The 16190-nt window shown below is 42.9% G+C and overlaps 1 protein-coding gene across 1 annotated transcript in view; it reads right to left on the bottom strand.

The window, feature by feature from the left end:
- PTGFRN (prostaglandin F2 receptor inhibitor) overlaps positions 1-16190 on the bottom strand; it is a 136704-nt gene that overhangs the window by 14590 nt on the left and 105924 nt on the right. The window contains exon 7 of the mRNA XM_084843459.1: positions 3355-3462. Coding sequence (XP_084699585.1) covers positions 3355-3462 — 108 coding nt within the window. The remainder of the gene's footprint in view (positions 1-3354; positions 3463-16190) is intronic.

The raw sequence follows: 16190 nt of genomic DNA, 5'->3' as shown, positions 1-16190 counted from the left end.
CTACCTTAGACTACCCTAAAGTCTGAGAGCTATCCTCTCAACTAACAGCTCCTTTGTATCAACGATCTCATCTTAAATTGCATCTTTTTCTTGCAAAATTCATGCGAATATGGATGAAATCTGGCAACTATTTGTGCATATTTTTTCCAGAAAACACTGCAGTTTAATATATATTTAATGTCACTTTAATCTCTTGCTATACTGCCATTAACCTTCATGCATTTCTTGTAGTTATGGACAATCTTTATGGCAACATTTCCATACATTTGGTGGGCATTTTGCTAGTATTGAAACTGTAGACGTAGCAATAAAAACATAAGCAGAAGCAGCAATAAAAACATCAGGCAGAGGCAAGATGCAGTGAAATCTAATAGAAACACTGGTTGGATTTGGTATAATTCTTATACTAATGGACTTTATAGAGAGATGGCTGGAGGCAGTTACTATTCTAAGACATTCTATACTATCTGTCACACTTTGGAGCAGCTCTTGCTAATGTGTCATTGTAGGGAAGGGAGAAGTGAAACATGAAACTGTGATAGATTAAGCTATAAAATTGCATACATGGGACAAGCTATAGTGCTAGGACACTTCCTTTCTTGGGGAAAACTGGCAGTGATCAACAAGTAAAGCACACATTTGTGCACATTTTGAATTGACATGCAAGCCTAAGATGTCTATCTATTTGCCCTGGTCAATCAGCCTTCATGATTCTGAGTCCCATTCTCAGCCCATCTGCTTGGTACCATGTACCTCTACTTGACAGAATGGAGCTCCTTTAGCATAGCTCAATGTTGAGACCATTTTCATTTAACAACACTTAAGCAACAGTATATGGAACTTTCCCAGACTGTAAAGAAAGTAAAAAGAGCTTATTTTATAACTCCCAAGAGTTGTTGCTAGCTGTGCCTGCAGAAGATTAGACTCTTCTGTTCTATTGCTTTTACTAAAAAAAGAAAAGGGAAAAAGAACACTTATAGCCCTGAGTATGAAGACCTATGGAAAAGGTTGCTTGAAGGCATATCTTCTCTGCCAAGTTTAACAGGCCTTTATAAGGCTAATATTGAGGAACCCGAGATAAAGTCACAAACAATATAAGCCAAAAACTTAAAGAATAATAATTCCAATTCAGTTTCCAAATAATGGATACTGTTTATCAGAAAGCAAGCCCAGATAAAAATCTGTAGCACCACTGGTACAGTATTCCAACTCTCACTGTGAAGGAAAGTGGCTATTTCTGGACTATAGACACTACAGGTGAGGGTCCATCTAGGTACAGTCAAGCTACCCCAGTGGCAAAATCATTCTTCCTTGAAGTAACAGAGAGGGGTTGGTGATTACGCTGACTGTCCAGTACACTAACTGCTATAACATACCGTATGGTTTGAGAGAAAATATGCTGTATTTTGTATTGTGTGCATTGTTCTTTTGTTGCCTCTATTTTTAACTTATTTTAGGATAAAATAAAAAATAATTCTATAGGGGAGAAAAAGCACTGCTAAATAATTAAAATAGCCAATTAAAAATTAATTAAGAAAATATGGTTAAAAGTATGTATGTGAATTTTATGCAGATTCTTTAAAATTGCAGATTGATGCAGAAACAGTATGGAACAGATTTATGGGTTAATAAATAAGTGATACAGATTGGAAATAGTTGATTCACCCATCCTTAGAAGGGGGTAGGGAACTACAATCTAAATTATTAGTTGAAGAGCTATAAAGTTCCCCGTCAAATTGTAGGCTTCTTGCACTTTATTGATTAACCCAGCAATCAAATGGAGTACGATCAACACAGTGACCAGGCTTGTTGTGGCCTATTTAACTCATGACAAGCCGTGGTGCCTGCAGGTGCCATACTGAGCTAAGCAATCCTGCTTGGGGGGGTGTCGTGTCATGCAAACCCAGCAAGCATGGGTTATGCGAGAGTTAAACAAGACTATGGGTTATGTGAAAGTTGTTTAACCCTCACATAACCCATGTTTGCTAGGTTCGCATGACACAACAACTCACCGAACAGCTTGCATAGCTTCAATGTACACTAGCTGACATTACAGCATCGTGTCTGCAACTTAAATACTGATCTAGGACCAACACTTGTATGCAATGAACAAACTGATCTTAAGTTTTAAGGAAAGAAACAGGCTGACAGACAAAAGAGCATTTGGCTTCCCTCAGCAGAGCAAGATTTTTGAATCTTGTACCTGTAAGTACTTTGAACACATCAACAAAAATATTAAGGATTAAGGAAGAATGAATAGTTTGCCCTAGATGTGTCCTCAACATATTGCTTAAAAAGTATGAACACCCATCAAAATTACATATGTATAGGTGAGCTGCACAGCTTAACTGAAAATAGCTAAGACCAGATTTGTGTGCTGAACACCCACAACTACCAGGCAGCTATCTCAAATAAGGATCTTCTGAAACTTATTGAACGTTGTGTGTTCATAAGGGGTATAGTGATGATTAAAGATGAAACTTTTGCATAGAGAAAGACAGAAGATTTTTTAAATGTAAAATTTTATATCAGCACATGGAAAAACAGCATTCCTTATTATATGGGAACTTTCAGATATACCACTTTGCCTAGATTAGATATTCAAGGCCTGCAATTCAACATAGTTCTGTTCTCAACTGATACATTTGAGTACTCCCTGTAGTGAAAGAAAAATCTTAGTCCATTGCTAATCTAGCCAACAAGACAATAGCAATTAATTCTTAACCAACACTGTTAGGAATTAGATGGGCAATCACTGCAAACAGTCTCAAAAGATAGCTAAAAATCAATCCAAAAAGGTCGTATGTCTTCTGGGAACCATCTCCAATTGTTCACAGTAATGCTTCTGTCTGCAGTTTTCATTCTGTTTTGACAGCTGGGTAAACAGAGAAACCGCTTCAACATGTAGAGAGGGCATGCATAACGGGATAACCAAGTGTAAAATTGTGGCAGGTGTTGTTTTTTAAGAGACTAGGGTCCTCTGTGGGTCTACTTGCTGACTTCACAAGATCTAGGGTTCCATCAACTCCATCTGTGCTTTCATAGAAAAGTCAGATCCAGAGCTCCCTGGTATGACTATGAAACTGGCACTCCACCAACCCTTGCTGGAGCTTCTATAAACAGTTGCTAATTATAATTCAACTCAAGAGTATAACACATTCAGTAAGGCTAGCAAATCACATATGTAGATTAAAAGGGTCAGTGTTATAGATTTTCCACTGAATTGGTGTCCTTTACCTCCAAATACGATTTGAAAGAATATGATATCCAGAATTGTCAGTATGTTTAAACAACAACAAAAAAGGCAGGGGGAGAGGAAAAGCCGTTATCATCCAAAACAAATTCATATCATACCTGGATCAAGTGCTGTCCCTTCAGTGGTGATGATGCAAAGCAAACTCACCAATTCGCCTCGATAAATGGTTGGATTATCTGAATACACCGAGACATTAAAAACAGGACCTACAAGGGGGAAAAAAAGCTGTTTTATCCCATTTTTCCTGTCTTCTCGTATGCTACCCACATACAGCCAGTCTAGTTCAGTATGCGAAGCTCTCTGGAACCCAAGATACGTTCATAAGTTACATCTGATCAATAGCTCCTCACATTTACGGACAAAGTATATTTTATGCTGGTGGTAAGCAACAGGCTGCTTAGAGGATTTCTGAGGCTTCAAACAGGTACACAGCAGGATTGCTGCAGCATTACAAGCTTGTTCAGGCAGCTTTCTAGACATATACATTACAAAAGAATTGTGCTGCATCTCATAGCCATGAACTATTCAACCAGCTGCCATTAGTTGTTGGAACTGTGTAAAGTACAGACAATGATGTGAAGTACATTTTAAAATTAGACAACCAATGCACTTGTCATTCAACACCAAGTGTTCCAGTGGGCAGGTTCGCTAAGTCACCCTGCGAATAAGCCATGGTGGGTGGGTTGTTCGATGAACAATCCATGGTACACTAGACATGTACCAGAACCCATCTTGTCTCCTCACCCCGGCCACTTCCTTGCTCTCTGCTAATTTTTAAATTATTATTTTCCTGTTCTTTTGCAAATATGCAAGAGCGCACTTTTGCCTGTCCGATATGTGTAATCTTGCCTTGTCAATGTGCTTCTAAGCGAAGTAGGTGACATACAAGGAAATTGACAAAGTGAGACTGCATATAGGCTAATTTGTGCACAGTTGACAAGGTCTGAGGGAAAAATAATACTAAGGGACAGGAGGAACCCATTTGGGCAGTCAAGAAGCCCCGAAAAGGGAAAAAATACAAGAGCAATAAGTGCACCAGAGGTTGGGGGGAGACAATATCTCCCACTTGGCAATGTAATCCTCTCGCTTTTAAGTGTTGAACTGACACCTGTCAGTGTCCTCCTCCCATTCAACGCTTCTCTGAGTCTCCAGCACATCCAGAAAGGAGAGAGACTGACTCCCACCCCCCTTTCGTGGCTCCTTTTCAGAATACTTACTGCAGTAACCGCAGCAGTAACTGTGCCATCCATAGGTCTCTCTTCCCCCCCCCCCCACTGTTGCTCTTGTGCAAATGCGGAAAAATGACTGACAGCTGCTGGGGGTGTTGTGCTAAATTCCCCCACATTCTACTGCTCTGCCATGATTTTTGCCTAATTTCCCCATTCTGTCAACGTCCTGGTCTATGTCACGTCAAAAACTGGGAACAGAGCAGTTACTTTTGTTTCGCTTGTGACTTTTGTTTTCCTTGTGCCTTTTGTAATCTTTTGGTTATAGGGCAAATGCGATTCCATAGGAGTTTCCAATAGTGTATGGGGTACTGGATGTGGGAAATTCTGTCACAGTCTGCCTCCTTTTTTGAGGACTTGGTTCCACATATGGGGTCCAACGTTCTAAAGCTAAAATGAACTTTAACGTTAGACATATGCCAGTTCAACAACTTTTGTCATCTCATGAGAAACCTTCTGGAAGATTAATTCTCATACCTGCACATTCTCAGGTCTACACATCAACTGCACATTTATCACACTGCCATTTGAACAATTGGCAGATTTGATTGATGGAACTAGAATTTCTGACCTCTGTGCATTGTCTGAATAACAATACATGTAATTACCAATACTAGAAATTAGTTAATCATCTGTTGGCAATCTCTCACCTGTATTAAGAGGTTTTGTTTTGCACAAAATAGTGGATAAAAGTACTCTTCCTCTATGTTTGCATGCAGTGGATCAAAGTAAGTCAGTTACAACGGCAGCAAATGGATCTATATAATAGTAAGAACTGTAACTACGTTAACTTTAAAATATAGGCAAGATTTAAGAGAATGAAAATCTTACTGCATAGCTATCGTGTATGGTATGTCTGAACCGCAAACCACCAACAACCACCAGATATCACAACTTGTTACCAATTAAAGATTTCAGTTCGCGTATACAAAGTAAATGGTGTTCACAAGATGATTTTCATCTTGTGTTTTAACAGTAAAAATGTTGAAATATGCCATTAAAAAATACCTAGTGAAACTGGAGAAAGGGGTGTGTGAAGTGTTCAGCCCCAGGGACATTTTTGTGCTTTATACGACTGAAGGTTTTCATGAAGCGATCACAAAATGCAACAATAGTCCATATTTTCTATTATACATACTAACATTTATGAAAGCACAAGGATAATTGTTAAGCTGTTGACTGTGCCCTGAAACCATTGCCTTCTTTTCAAATTTGGCACCACTAAAACTAAGGTTCAATAAAAAACTATCAATCCAAAAATATTCCATGCAAATTATGATGGTACAGAGCATATCATTTTTACTATGTGTACGCCTGGTGCCTGACCTCATCAGCAGATTAAGAAAGAAATGTTAGCAATTAATTAAATTAATATAGCACCATCTATCTACATGGTGCAATAAAATGTATTAACAGAAGAGGCCCCTGTCACATGGGGCTTACGATCCATAAATCAACATTGGGAAGACAGAGAGGGAAAATGGAAGTACAAATAAACAGTGGAATAATATACATTTATTTCTGTTAATGGAGCTAGGCTTGGTTAAGAACATAACAACAATGTAAGAGCCATGCTGGATCAGAGCAAGGGTCCATCTAGTCCAGCATTCTGTTCACACAGTGGACAAACCAGCTGTCGATCAGGAACCCACAAGCTTGACATGAGTGCAACAGCACCCTCCCACCCATGTTCCCCAGCAACTGCTGTATACAGACAAACTGCCTCTGATACTGGAGGAAGCACAAAGCTATCAGGACTAATAGCCATTGATAGACGTCTCCTCCAGGAATTTATCTAACCCCCTTTTAAAGCCATCCAAACTGGTGGAGATCACTACATCTTGTGGTAGTGAATTCCATAGTTTAACGATGCGCTGTGTGAAGAAGTACTTCCTTTTATCTGTCCTGAATCTCCCACCATGGGATGAACCCAGGCTCTAGAATTATGAGAGAGGGAGAAAAACATTTCCTACCCACTTTCTCCACACCATGCATAATTCTGTACACCTTTATTGTGTCTCCCCTTACCCTGTTGTAGTCTTCCATCATAGGGGAGTTGCTCCAGACCCTCAATCATTTTAGTTGCATAACAATATCTTTTTTTTTTAGATGAGGTGACAAAAACTGTACATAATACTCTAAGAATTGTAAAATGGCAGTATAATATTGGCAGTTTTATCTTCAGTTCCTTTCCTAATTATGCCTAACATGGAGTTTGCCTTTTTACAGCTGCCACACATTAGGTTGCCATTTTTATCGAGCTGTCCATTACAACCCCAAAATCTCTTTCTTGGTCAGTCACCGCTAGCTCGGATCTCATCAGGGGGCTGTCTTCACAAGCAATTTAGTGCGAAGTAAGAGCAGTCTGAATTCCTTTGCGACAGATGACGTCGTCACCAATTCGCTACCAACCAGCTGCTTCTCTCTTGAAAAGCCACATTTTCTGAAACTCCTTTTGCTCTGATTTTTTGTTTTACTGAAAGTGGCTTCCCGGCAGTTTTACCACAGTGTGCCATGTCCCCCCTGTATTAAATCCTGGGCATGCCTCTGTGACCTGGCAGTGACGTGGTCAAGGGGGTGGGACGCCCCATTCCCTCCTGTTTCCCAAATGGAAGTAGTTTTTCCCACTAAGAATCCCCAGGAGCGCAGCAGCGACACCTCACATTACCGCAGTAGTGGGGACACTCATTCACCTTAGCTAGCCTGCTTTTAATCTTTAACATATCCCAGCTTCTGTGTATGTTTACTCAGAAGTAAGAAATAAATCTTGCTCCCCTGCAGTGAAAAGTTAAAGGCTAACTTTAGTAACTTGTCCTAAAGCACTCTTTTGCTTCTCCTTGCTCTCTTAAGTTGATTGTTTATAAAGTCCCTTCCCCATTGATCTTTCGGGTTTATGGGAGCTTCTCATTGCGAGCAGGGAGAAGGAAAAAGGGGATTGGGGGTTGGAAGCAATAACTCTGGGGTAGAGTGCTGGAATGGGGTAAAATTGAGGGGCTGAGGGGCAATCAGATGCTGCACTCAAGAATCGGGGATTTTGGCTTCTCAAGGCAAAAGTGTGCACATGGGGAAAAATAAGGTGGGGGCAATAACTCCATGGGAGATTGCTGGAATGGGGCAAAATTGGGGTGGGGGAAGCTCTCAGAAGGAGCCTTCAGATTTTGGCTTCTTCAGGGAAATGTGCACACATGGGGAAAATTGATTGCTCTCCATTTGTAATAATGTAATAGTGGGGGGAGCCTGGACAGGGGCAAGAAACAAGCCTCTCTCACTAGGTTGAGCACGAAACCTGCCAGTTTGATGACGTTCAGTTCTACTCTCCATACCACACCTGGAAATATGTTCCTTTCAAGCACTGTGTGACCCTTGAAAACTGGATTTTAAAGGTATGCTACACTCGGCTTATCTTGCTTCGTGTGTCCCTGCTGTACAAAGCTGATTCCATGAAAATCCAGGTAATACTCCAACACGCTTCTCATTCCATTGTCGTGAAAATCCCCACCCCACCTCCCTTTATACTTGAAGTTGAGATTTTTTGCCGCAATGTGCATCACTTTACACTCACTTACACTGAACCACATTTGCCATTTGGATGCACGTTTTCCCAGCTTGGAGAGATCCTTTTGGAGCTCCTCGCAATCCCTTTTTGTTTTAACCATCCTAAATACTTTGGTGTCATCAGCAAACTTGGCTACTTCACTGCTCACTCCTAATTCCAAATCATTTATGAACAAGTTGAAAAACATTGGTCACAATACAGATCCCTGTGTGGTTACAGTGGGATATGGAAACTAAGGTGAGTTGAGCCAAAGTCTTTGTGGGGAAAAAGCCAGGTTGCTTACATATAACTGGAGTTCTTTGAGTAGCCGTCTGTGCATTCACACGTATGGGCTCCGCACCTGCACGGAGCCTCGATTCGGGAAACTTCTATAGCTGAGGATTTTTTGGCGGGAACACTTCCCCCACCATTCCACTGGACCTATCCCAGTGGGTTTCCTGCTCAAACCCTCAGCTCCAAGGAGACTGCCCATTGTGGCCCCCTTAAGACCAAGGAACACCGGTACCAACACCAAAAATGACATTGACACTGAAGTGGGGATGGTGGGTGGGTTGTGTGAATGCACAGATGAGCACTCGAAGAACTCCAGTTACAGGTAAGCAACCTGACTTTCTCCTTTGTGGTCCCTGTGCATCGCACATATGGGCGACTAACAACCTTATGTACCAGGAGGTCATCAAAGAACCTCAGACAACACTGTCCAGCCAAACAAGCAGTCTCTCCTGGCTTGAACATCGAGACGATATTGCTTGACAAAGGTGGAAGGGGTCAACCAGGTTGCAGCCTGACAGACATGTGGTATTGACACCACTCTTTCAAACACCACCGATGTTGCTATTGCTCTGGTTGAGTGCACTTTCACCGAATCAGACAACTCCAAGCCCTGTAGTTCATAAGACAGTTTAATAGCTTGGACTATCCAAGACGTTATGTGTTGGGAGGAGCCAGGAAGACCTTTCTTTGATCCCCCATAACAGATAAACAAACACTGGGATTGATAAAACAATTCTGTCCTAGCTTTGTAGAATGCCAAAGCCCTGAGAACATCCAAGATGTGCAGTGTCTTTTCAATCACTGTCGAGGGTGAGGCGAAAAAGGCAGGAAGAACAATATCCTGACCCAAATGAAAACTCAAAATCACCTTAGGTAGGAAAGCAATGTCAGGATGAAGTACAACTTTGTCCCTATGGAAGCGTATGGATCGTCCACTCGAAGTGCACATAACTCTCCAGCACGTCATGCCGATGTGATGGCTTCTAGAAACACTACTTTTACCAAGAGAAGACAAACATCTGTTGTAGCAAGTGGCTCAAATGGTTTTTTTTGTAAGCGCATGCAGCACTACAGACATGCTCCATGTTGGTACCAGAGGTTTTACAGGAGTAGCAAGATTTCTAACTCCCCTCAAAAACTGACAGATCAGAGGATGCGAGGAAACATTGTTAACAAGATGGGAAGCTGAAATGGCTGCTACATAAACTCTCAAAGAAGAACTTCAAAGTCCTTGCTACAGAAGCGAGAATAAAAACTTCAGAATACCCTGTACAGTACAACAGATAGGATCAAAGTCATTGCCACGAGTGAATAGAGTAAAACTTGTCCACTTACTCACATAGGATTTTCTGGTAGCAGGTTTCCTAGCTGCCTCAAGAACAGACTGGAGCAAAGCAGATAAGTCTATCCATCTACCGCTGGATCCTCCACGCCATGAGATGTAAGGTAAGTAAATCTGGATGTCTCACTTTGCCTCTGTCCCTGGACAGTAGTGCTGGTATCAATGGGAGACGAAGATAATCCCCTCTGGACTGATGCAGGAGTTTTGCAAACCAAGGCTGCCTGGGCCACCATGGTGCAATCAGGATGCCCTGTGCTTTGTCCTTCTCTAGCTTCACGATCACTCTGGTGAGAAGAGGAAATGATGGAGACGTGCAGAAGAAACATCCCTTCCAGTTCCTGGCAAAGGCATTTCTGAGAGACCTTGCACTTCTGCCCATTTGGCTGCAGAACTGTGGCACACACGTTCTCCTCTGATGCAAAAAGGTCTAAGGAGGGGCAACCCCACCGACGAAACAGGCGGTTGCGGACGCTCTGATTGAGCTTCATTTGTGAGACACTGGGAAGGAGCGACTCAGATGGTTGGCCAAGATGTTGTCTTCACCTGCAATATGAATTGCCATAAAGGTGACGTCCTATGCGATGCACCACTCAAAGATTTGTATCATCAGCCAAATTAAGGACATTGAATGAGTCCCCCATTGTTTGTTGAGGTGGAATACCACCGTCATGTTGTCGGAAGCAAGTTGGATGTGACGACCATGAAGGATGACTTTGAAAGCCTTCAGGGCTTTGTTAACTGCAAGCAGCTCTAGGCCACTGATGTGACTGTTCACCTCTGCCTTTGACCATAGCCCCTGTACTTTGAGGTGTTTGCAGTGAGTGCCCCAACCCAGCATCGAGGCGTCCGTCATGACTGCCAACATCGGGATGGGAAGCTGGAAAGGCAGGAGTCTTACAAGTTTGAAACTTGTAAGAGTTTCAGCGACACCATCCACCATCGAAGCAAAGCCTTGACCACAGAAAGGAGCCACAGCCTGACTCTCCAGGAGTCTTGCACAGGTCAAATGTCCTGGTGAACCAGTTTTGCAATGTCCTCATGCGAAGGTGAGCATACAGGACCACCGCAGTTGTAGCCGCCATCAGCCGAAGTAGTTTCTGTACCGTGTAGGCTCATACAGTACGGCCAGCTGGAATGTCTGACACAAGCTGCAGTAACACTTGAGCTCGAGCAAGAACTGCCTGACCTTCCAGGGAGTCTATGGAGGCTCTGATGCACTGGACAACTTGGGATGGCACCAAAAACGATTTCTCCATGTTCATACACAAACCAAGGCTTTCCAACAACTCCACCGTAAGCAGAATGGACTTCTGCAGATGGGTTTTTGATTGAGCAACTAGAAGCCAGTCATCAATGTAAGGATAGATCTGGACTCCTTGAAGCCTGAGATGGGCACACACCACAGCCATTCATTTCATGAAGACACGTGGAGGTGTAGCGAGCCCAAAAGGCAGCACCCTGAATTGGTAAGCAAAACCGCTGACTGTGAATCGGAGAAAATGCTAGCTGAACTCCTCTACTGCAATATGGAAATACACATCCCTCAGATCAATGGTTGCAAACCAATCTCCTCTCTGTAGCAAGGGTAGGATCGAAGTCAATACAGTAATTCCGAACTTTTTGGGTGGAATGAACCCCTCTGAGATCCAGAATTAGTCGAAGTCTACTGTCCTTTTTGGGCACTGCAAAATAACGGGAATAAACCCTTCGATGCATCTCCAAGGGAAGAACCCGTATTATTGCACCCTTTGAAAGAAGCTTGTCTACTTCCTCTAGGAGCAGTGGGGATGAAGTCAACTCTGTGATGCCTGAAAATGGTGGAAGAGCATCAAACTAGATTTTGTAATCCCGACAAACAATAGCAATATTGTTTTGTAATCCCGACAAACAACAGCAAGGACCCAGGAGTCTGTTGTTATCTGCTGCCAAACTGGAAAGAAAAACCCTGAGAGATGTGTACCAAAGAGAGGAGAGTGATCCAAGAGTTGAGGTACCAAAAACAAGCAGTCAAAGGTGTTGTTTCTTCATATAGTCCATTCTCCTGTGTGATGACTGAAAACAATATGTCCAGGCAAACTGAAGGTTTTGTTGAGAGGCTGGCTGCTGGTATGTCTGCCGATCTGGCTGAGGTTGAGGCTGACTGAAAGGCAATTGACAGTACCAGCAGTGTTGTTGAAAGACTGGTTGAGCCTGTAACAGTCCCATTTTCTGCACCATGGTCTTCACCTTCTGGATAGTATCCATGGCCTTGTTGGCCCTGGAGTTGAATAAACCTTTGCAGTCGAACAGAAGGCCTTCAATTCGAGAGCACACTTCTTGTGTGAGGCCTGCTGATTGCAACCATGCATGCCATCGGAGTGCTATAGCTCCTACCATCACCTTGGCATCACAATCGGCTTGGTGCCGAGCGGTGTTAATCTGCTGCCTGGCAAGCTTAGTTGGCACAGATTGAAAAGCACATGACAACTCACGCTGATCGTCAGGAAGGTAGTCACACAGGGAGCCAATCTTCTCCCACAAAAAGAGTTTGTACCTCGCCATGGCCACTTGGTAGTTTGTGACTCTCAAACCAAGGGAGGCGGAAGAATATATATGCCTGCCCATTAAGTCCAGTCTCCTACCCTCTTTGTCTACTGGAGAAGAATGGAATCAATTAGATCTTCCCTGCAATGACTCCACAATAACCGAGTTAGGTGGAGGATGAATAAATAAAAATCTCGCATCCTTCTCCTGAATCCTATACATGGCCTCCAGTATTTTAGAAGTCAGAGTCATGGAGGAAGGTGCCTTCCAGGAAAGCTGCACTGTCCGACACAAGGTTGGCAAAAAAAGGAATTGCCACCAAAGCACTAGAGTCGGTATGAAGGACATCGAATACTAGATCTTTGACTCTCTCCACCGGTTGTTGGGTCTCAAGACCTAGTGATTGGGCCATTTTGGAGGCCTGTTCAGAAAAATGACCAATGTCCTCCGAAGGAGAGGATGGGTCCTGGGAGCCCACCGCACCACTCTCTTTGCTAGAGAGACTGCCAAAGATCGGCCTGGGGTTAGCAGTCAGAGCAGCCCATGGCTAGAGCTAGAGCTGACTAAGAAGGTGAAGTTGCTGACTTCTCAACAACCTCTTCCCGAGGAGGCTTATCCATGGTCTTAGTCATGCTTACTGACTGATCTGTCCCTGATGTCATAGGTTTCTTAGGGGCATCCACTGCTTTTAAAGCCTTCTCCCAAAGAATTGCCTTGAGCCTGTTGGCATGGTTTTTTCTAGCCTGTTTGTTAAATGACATGCAATGGTGACAGGCCTCCACAATATGCCCTTCACCTAGACAAAGTAGGCACAGCGAGTGACCGTCTGTGGCAGGCAATTTAGCCCGACAACTAATGCGCTTTTGAAAAGGGGCCTAAACGGCCATATGTCCTAAGGCGACATATGATCAAATGATTGCTTATAACCGAAACAAAGGAAGAATAAATTAAAACGTATAACTGTAAAGACAGAGGTAACTAAGAGAGAAGTAGGGGAAAAAAATACCGAAACCCTCTCAGCATAGTCCAAAGACCAAGAAGTCCCTTCTGTCGAGTACTACCACAATGGCGGTCAATGAAGAACAGAGAGTCTGAGCGGGGACTCACTGGGATAGATGCAGTGGAATGGTGGGGGAAGGGTCCTGCTAAAAATTCTTCAGCTATAGAAGTTTCCTGAATTGAGGCTCCGTGCAGGCACAGAGCCCATATGTGTGATGCACACGAAGAATGTGCATTTTTGCAAAAGCGCGATTTTTGCACATACACAAACACACACTTTTGTGATCACCATTTTATTTTTCAAAAAATGGTGACTGCAGAGCTCGACAAGGCCACTGGGATGAGTGCAGGCTGCTTGCTGAGCGCGGGAGGGGCTTGAACATGGTCTGGGGACCGGTCGGCAAGGTCAGCGGCTGGGCAGGCGCCCAGCGAACCCAGACAGGGGTGGGTTTCTACATCCCCAATTTTGACTGGTGCTTTTTAACTTGTTCACAGATGATCTGGAGTGAGGAGTGAGCAGTGAGGTGGCCAGGTTTGCTGACCACACCAAATTATTTAGGATGTTTACAACAAAAAGGGACAGTGAAGTACTCCAAAAGGATCTCTCCAAACTTGGGAGAAACGGGCATAAAAATGACAAATATGACTCAACGTAAGCCAGTGTAAGGTAATGCACACTGGAGGGAAAAATTCCAACTTTATGTACATGGTTATGGAGTCTGCATTAGTGGTGAATGATCAGGAGAGGGATTTGGAATTGTGGTGGCTAGCTCAATGAAAACATTGACCCAGTGTGCATCTGCTGTGAAAAAGGCAAATTCCAGAAAAGGAATCAAAAATAAAACTGCCAATCTAATAATGCACCTATACACATGTATGATGTGACCTCACATAGAATACTGTGTGCAGTTCTAGTCACCACACATAAGACTGCATAAAATTACGCTTGGTGTGGAGAAAGTGGATAAGGGATAATTTTGTCTTCCTCTCTCATAATACTAGAATCCAGAGACATCAAATGAAGCTGAATGGTGGGAGATTCAGAACAGATAAACAAATTCAGCTTCTTCACACAGCACACTCATGTCCTCATGTCCCACTGGTGGGCTTCCTATAAGCGTCTGGGAACATAATGCTGGATTAGACAGGCCTTTGGTCTGATTCAGCACGACTCTTCTTATGCTCTTACTGGCTTGATTAGAATGGTTAGCTTTGAGACCTATGCCAATGAAATACCACAACGATACAGCACTCTGGTTGGCACACCAATCTTAAACGTTTGCATGTCAACCTGATCACCTTATGCCAGCATACTAGAGCAAATCCATTTAATCCATTTAATCTAGAATAAATGGCCTAAAAGGGCTTCACTTTCCAGGAGTAGCTCATTCTCTATGAAACCCCTGTTTCAGTTAACTGACATTCTTGTGAGGACTGCACAAGATAAACATCTAATTCCCCCAGGGAGCAGAAAAAGAAGGTATGGGACAGGAGGGGAGGAGGACAGAAACTGTGAGTAGGAAAATGGCTGAAAATGTTAAGTCCCCAGGGCCAGCCCAAAGACACTTTGCTGCCTGAGGCAAAGGACAAGATGGCACCACTTCACCTTCCATGTACAGGAGATGATGAGACTGGCAGCTGAATCTTCTTTCGACATTGCTGATGGGAGAGCATTTTCTATCACACATGACGGCAGCAGGTACAGCAGCTTAGGGGCACACGGTAGGCCATATGGCACACATAGCTCCAACACCTTGCCACTGCTCCCTGCTGCCCCCCCCCCCATATCTGCTACCTCACTTTGCCTAATGGAAGGGTTGGCTCTGGAAGCCCCTCCCTGCTATGGCATTCCTTTGTTGAAATTCACAGCCTTCAAGGTTGCCGCTGGTTGAAAAAGAAAAACGGACAAAAAAATACATGTAACATGTAGTTTGGCCTTAGCCCTTGTGGATCTCTCTAGGCTCTCTCATGCTGGGTAAGTATGGCCATAAGTGCTGTTTCTCTTATAGTCAGGTCAGCTCAGTATTCTCAAGAGACCCATGCAACAGGAAAGCAAGTTTCTATTAAGGATGTTAGTGGTTTGCAAACAATGTTATTTTTCTTGGTCAGTGCTGAATCAGCCATAGAAGTTGAACCTCTGTACTGCAAAGAGGTGTTCATTTTATTATTAAGATGTAAAAAGCAAGGAAAATCTGAGGCAGAATTTTCCACCCTCACAAATACATTTACTACAATGTTGTGACCCCATTCTACTATAGTAGAAGCAATTGCTGCCTTACTGAATACTCCCCAGCCATATTCAAAATTGACATGGTGTTCTTAATTTTCTCTCCTAAATTACATTTTTGTATGATACAGTGCCAGATTTATTTATCTAAGTAACTGGGGTGAGGGATAAGGGGGATGAACAACAAGAAAAGCTCACTAAAAACCCCCAGAGACTTTTACACAGTCTATTTACAGAGTCACATGATGACACAGAGGATGCTCTGCAGTGAATATGGATTGCATTCATCCACACATATACATGTAAAACAGGCATGTTATCTTTCTCAGATGCCACTGAATTTCTGCACTGATAGAGCAAATCCTACACAGGAAGAGTGTCATAGTAAAAATCCATTCTATATATTTTCCAGTTCAGGCAAAAATAGGTGCAGTGTCACTTTGCTCTTAGGATGTTCTATGCATAAACAGACTTAAAGTGTAGTTACAGGGAGGAGAAACTGGAAAGGTACACTGAATGTTAAAAACTGTAACACAAATCTATTGAAAAGGAGAGAGAAATAACCATATCTCAATCAATTTAACAGACATTAGCTACTGACCCCAGGCTCTCACCTACACAATCTACAGTCTTTCAAATCAACAGGGTAATGTGTTGCAGTCCCTGGACATGACAGAGCTAATGTACAGGTCTCATCTTAGGAAATATACCAACATGTTAAAAGCAGGAGATTATTCATTGGATAATTAATTGGAGAAACATCAACCTCCAATGAATTAACTTGATAT

This window comes from Heloderma suspectum, chromosome 3 (assembly GCF_057233095.1).
Source record: "Heloderma suspectum isolate Gila_16-S chromosome 3, 16-S_ref, whole genome shotgun sequence".
In the NCBI taxonomy this organism is placed as follows: domain Eukaryota; kingdom Metazoa; phylum Chordata; class Lepidosauria; order Squamata; family Helodermatidae; genus Heloderma; species Heloderma suspectum.
This window is presented reverse-complemented; position numbering and strand designations above follow the sequence as displayed.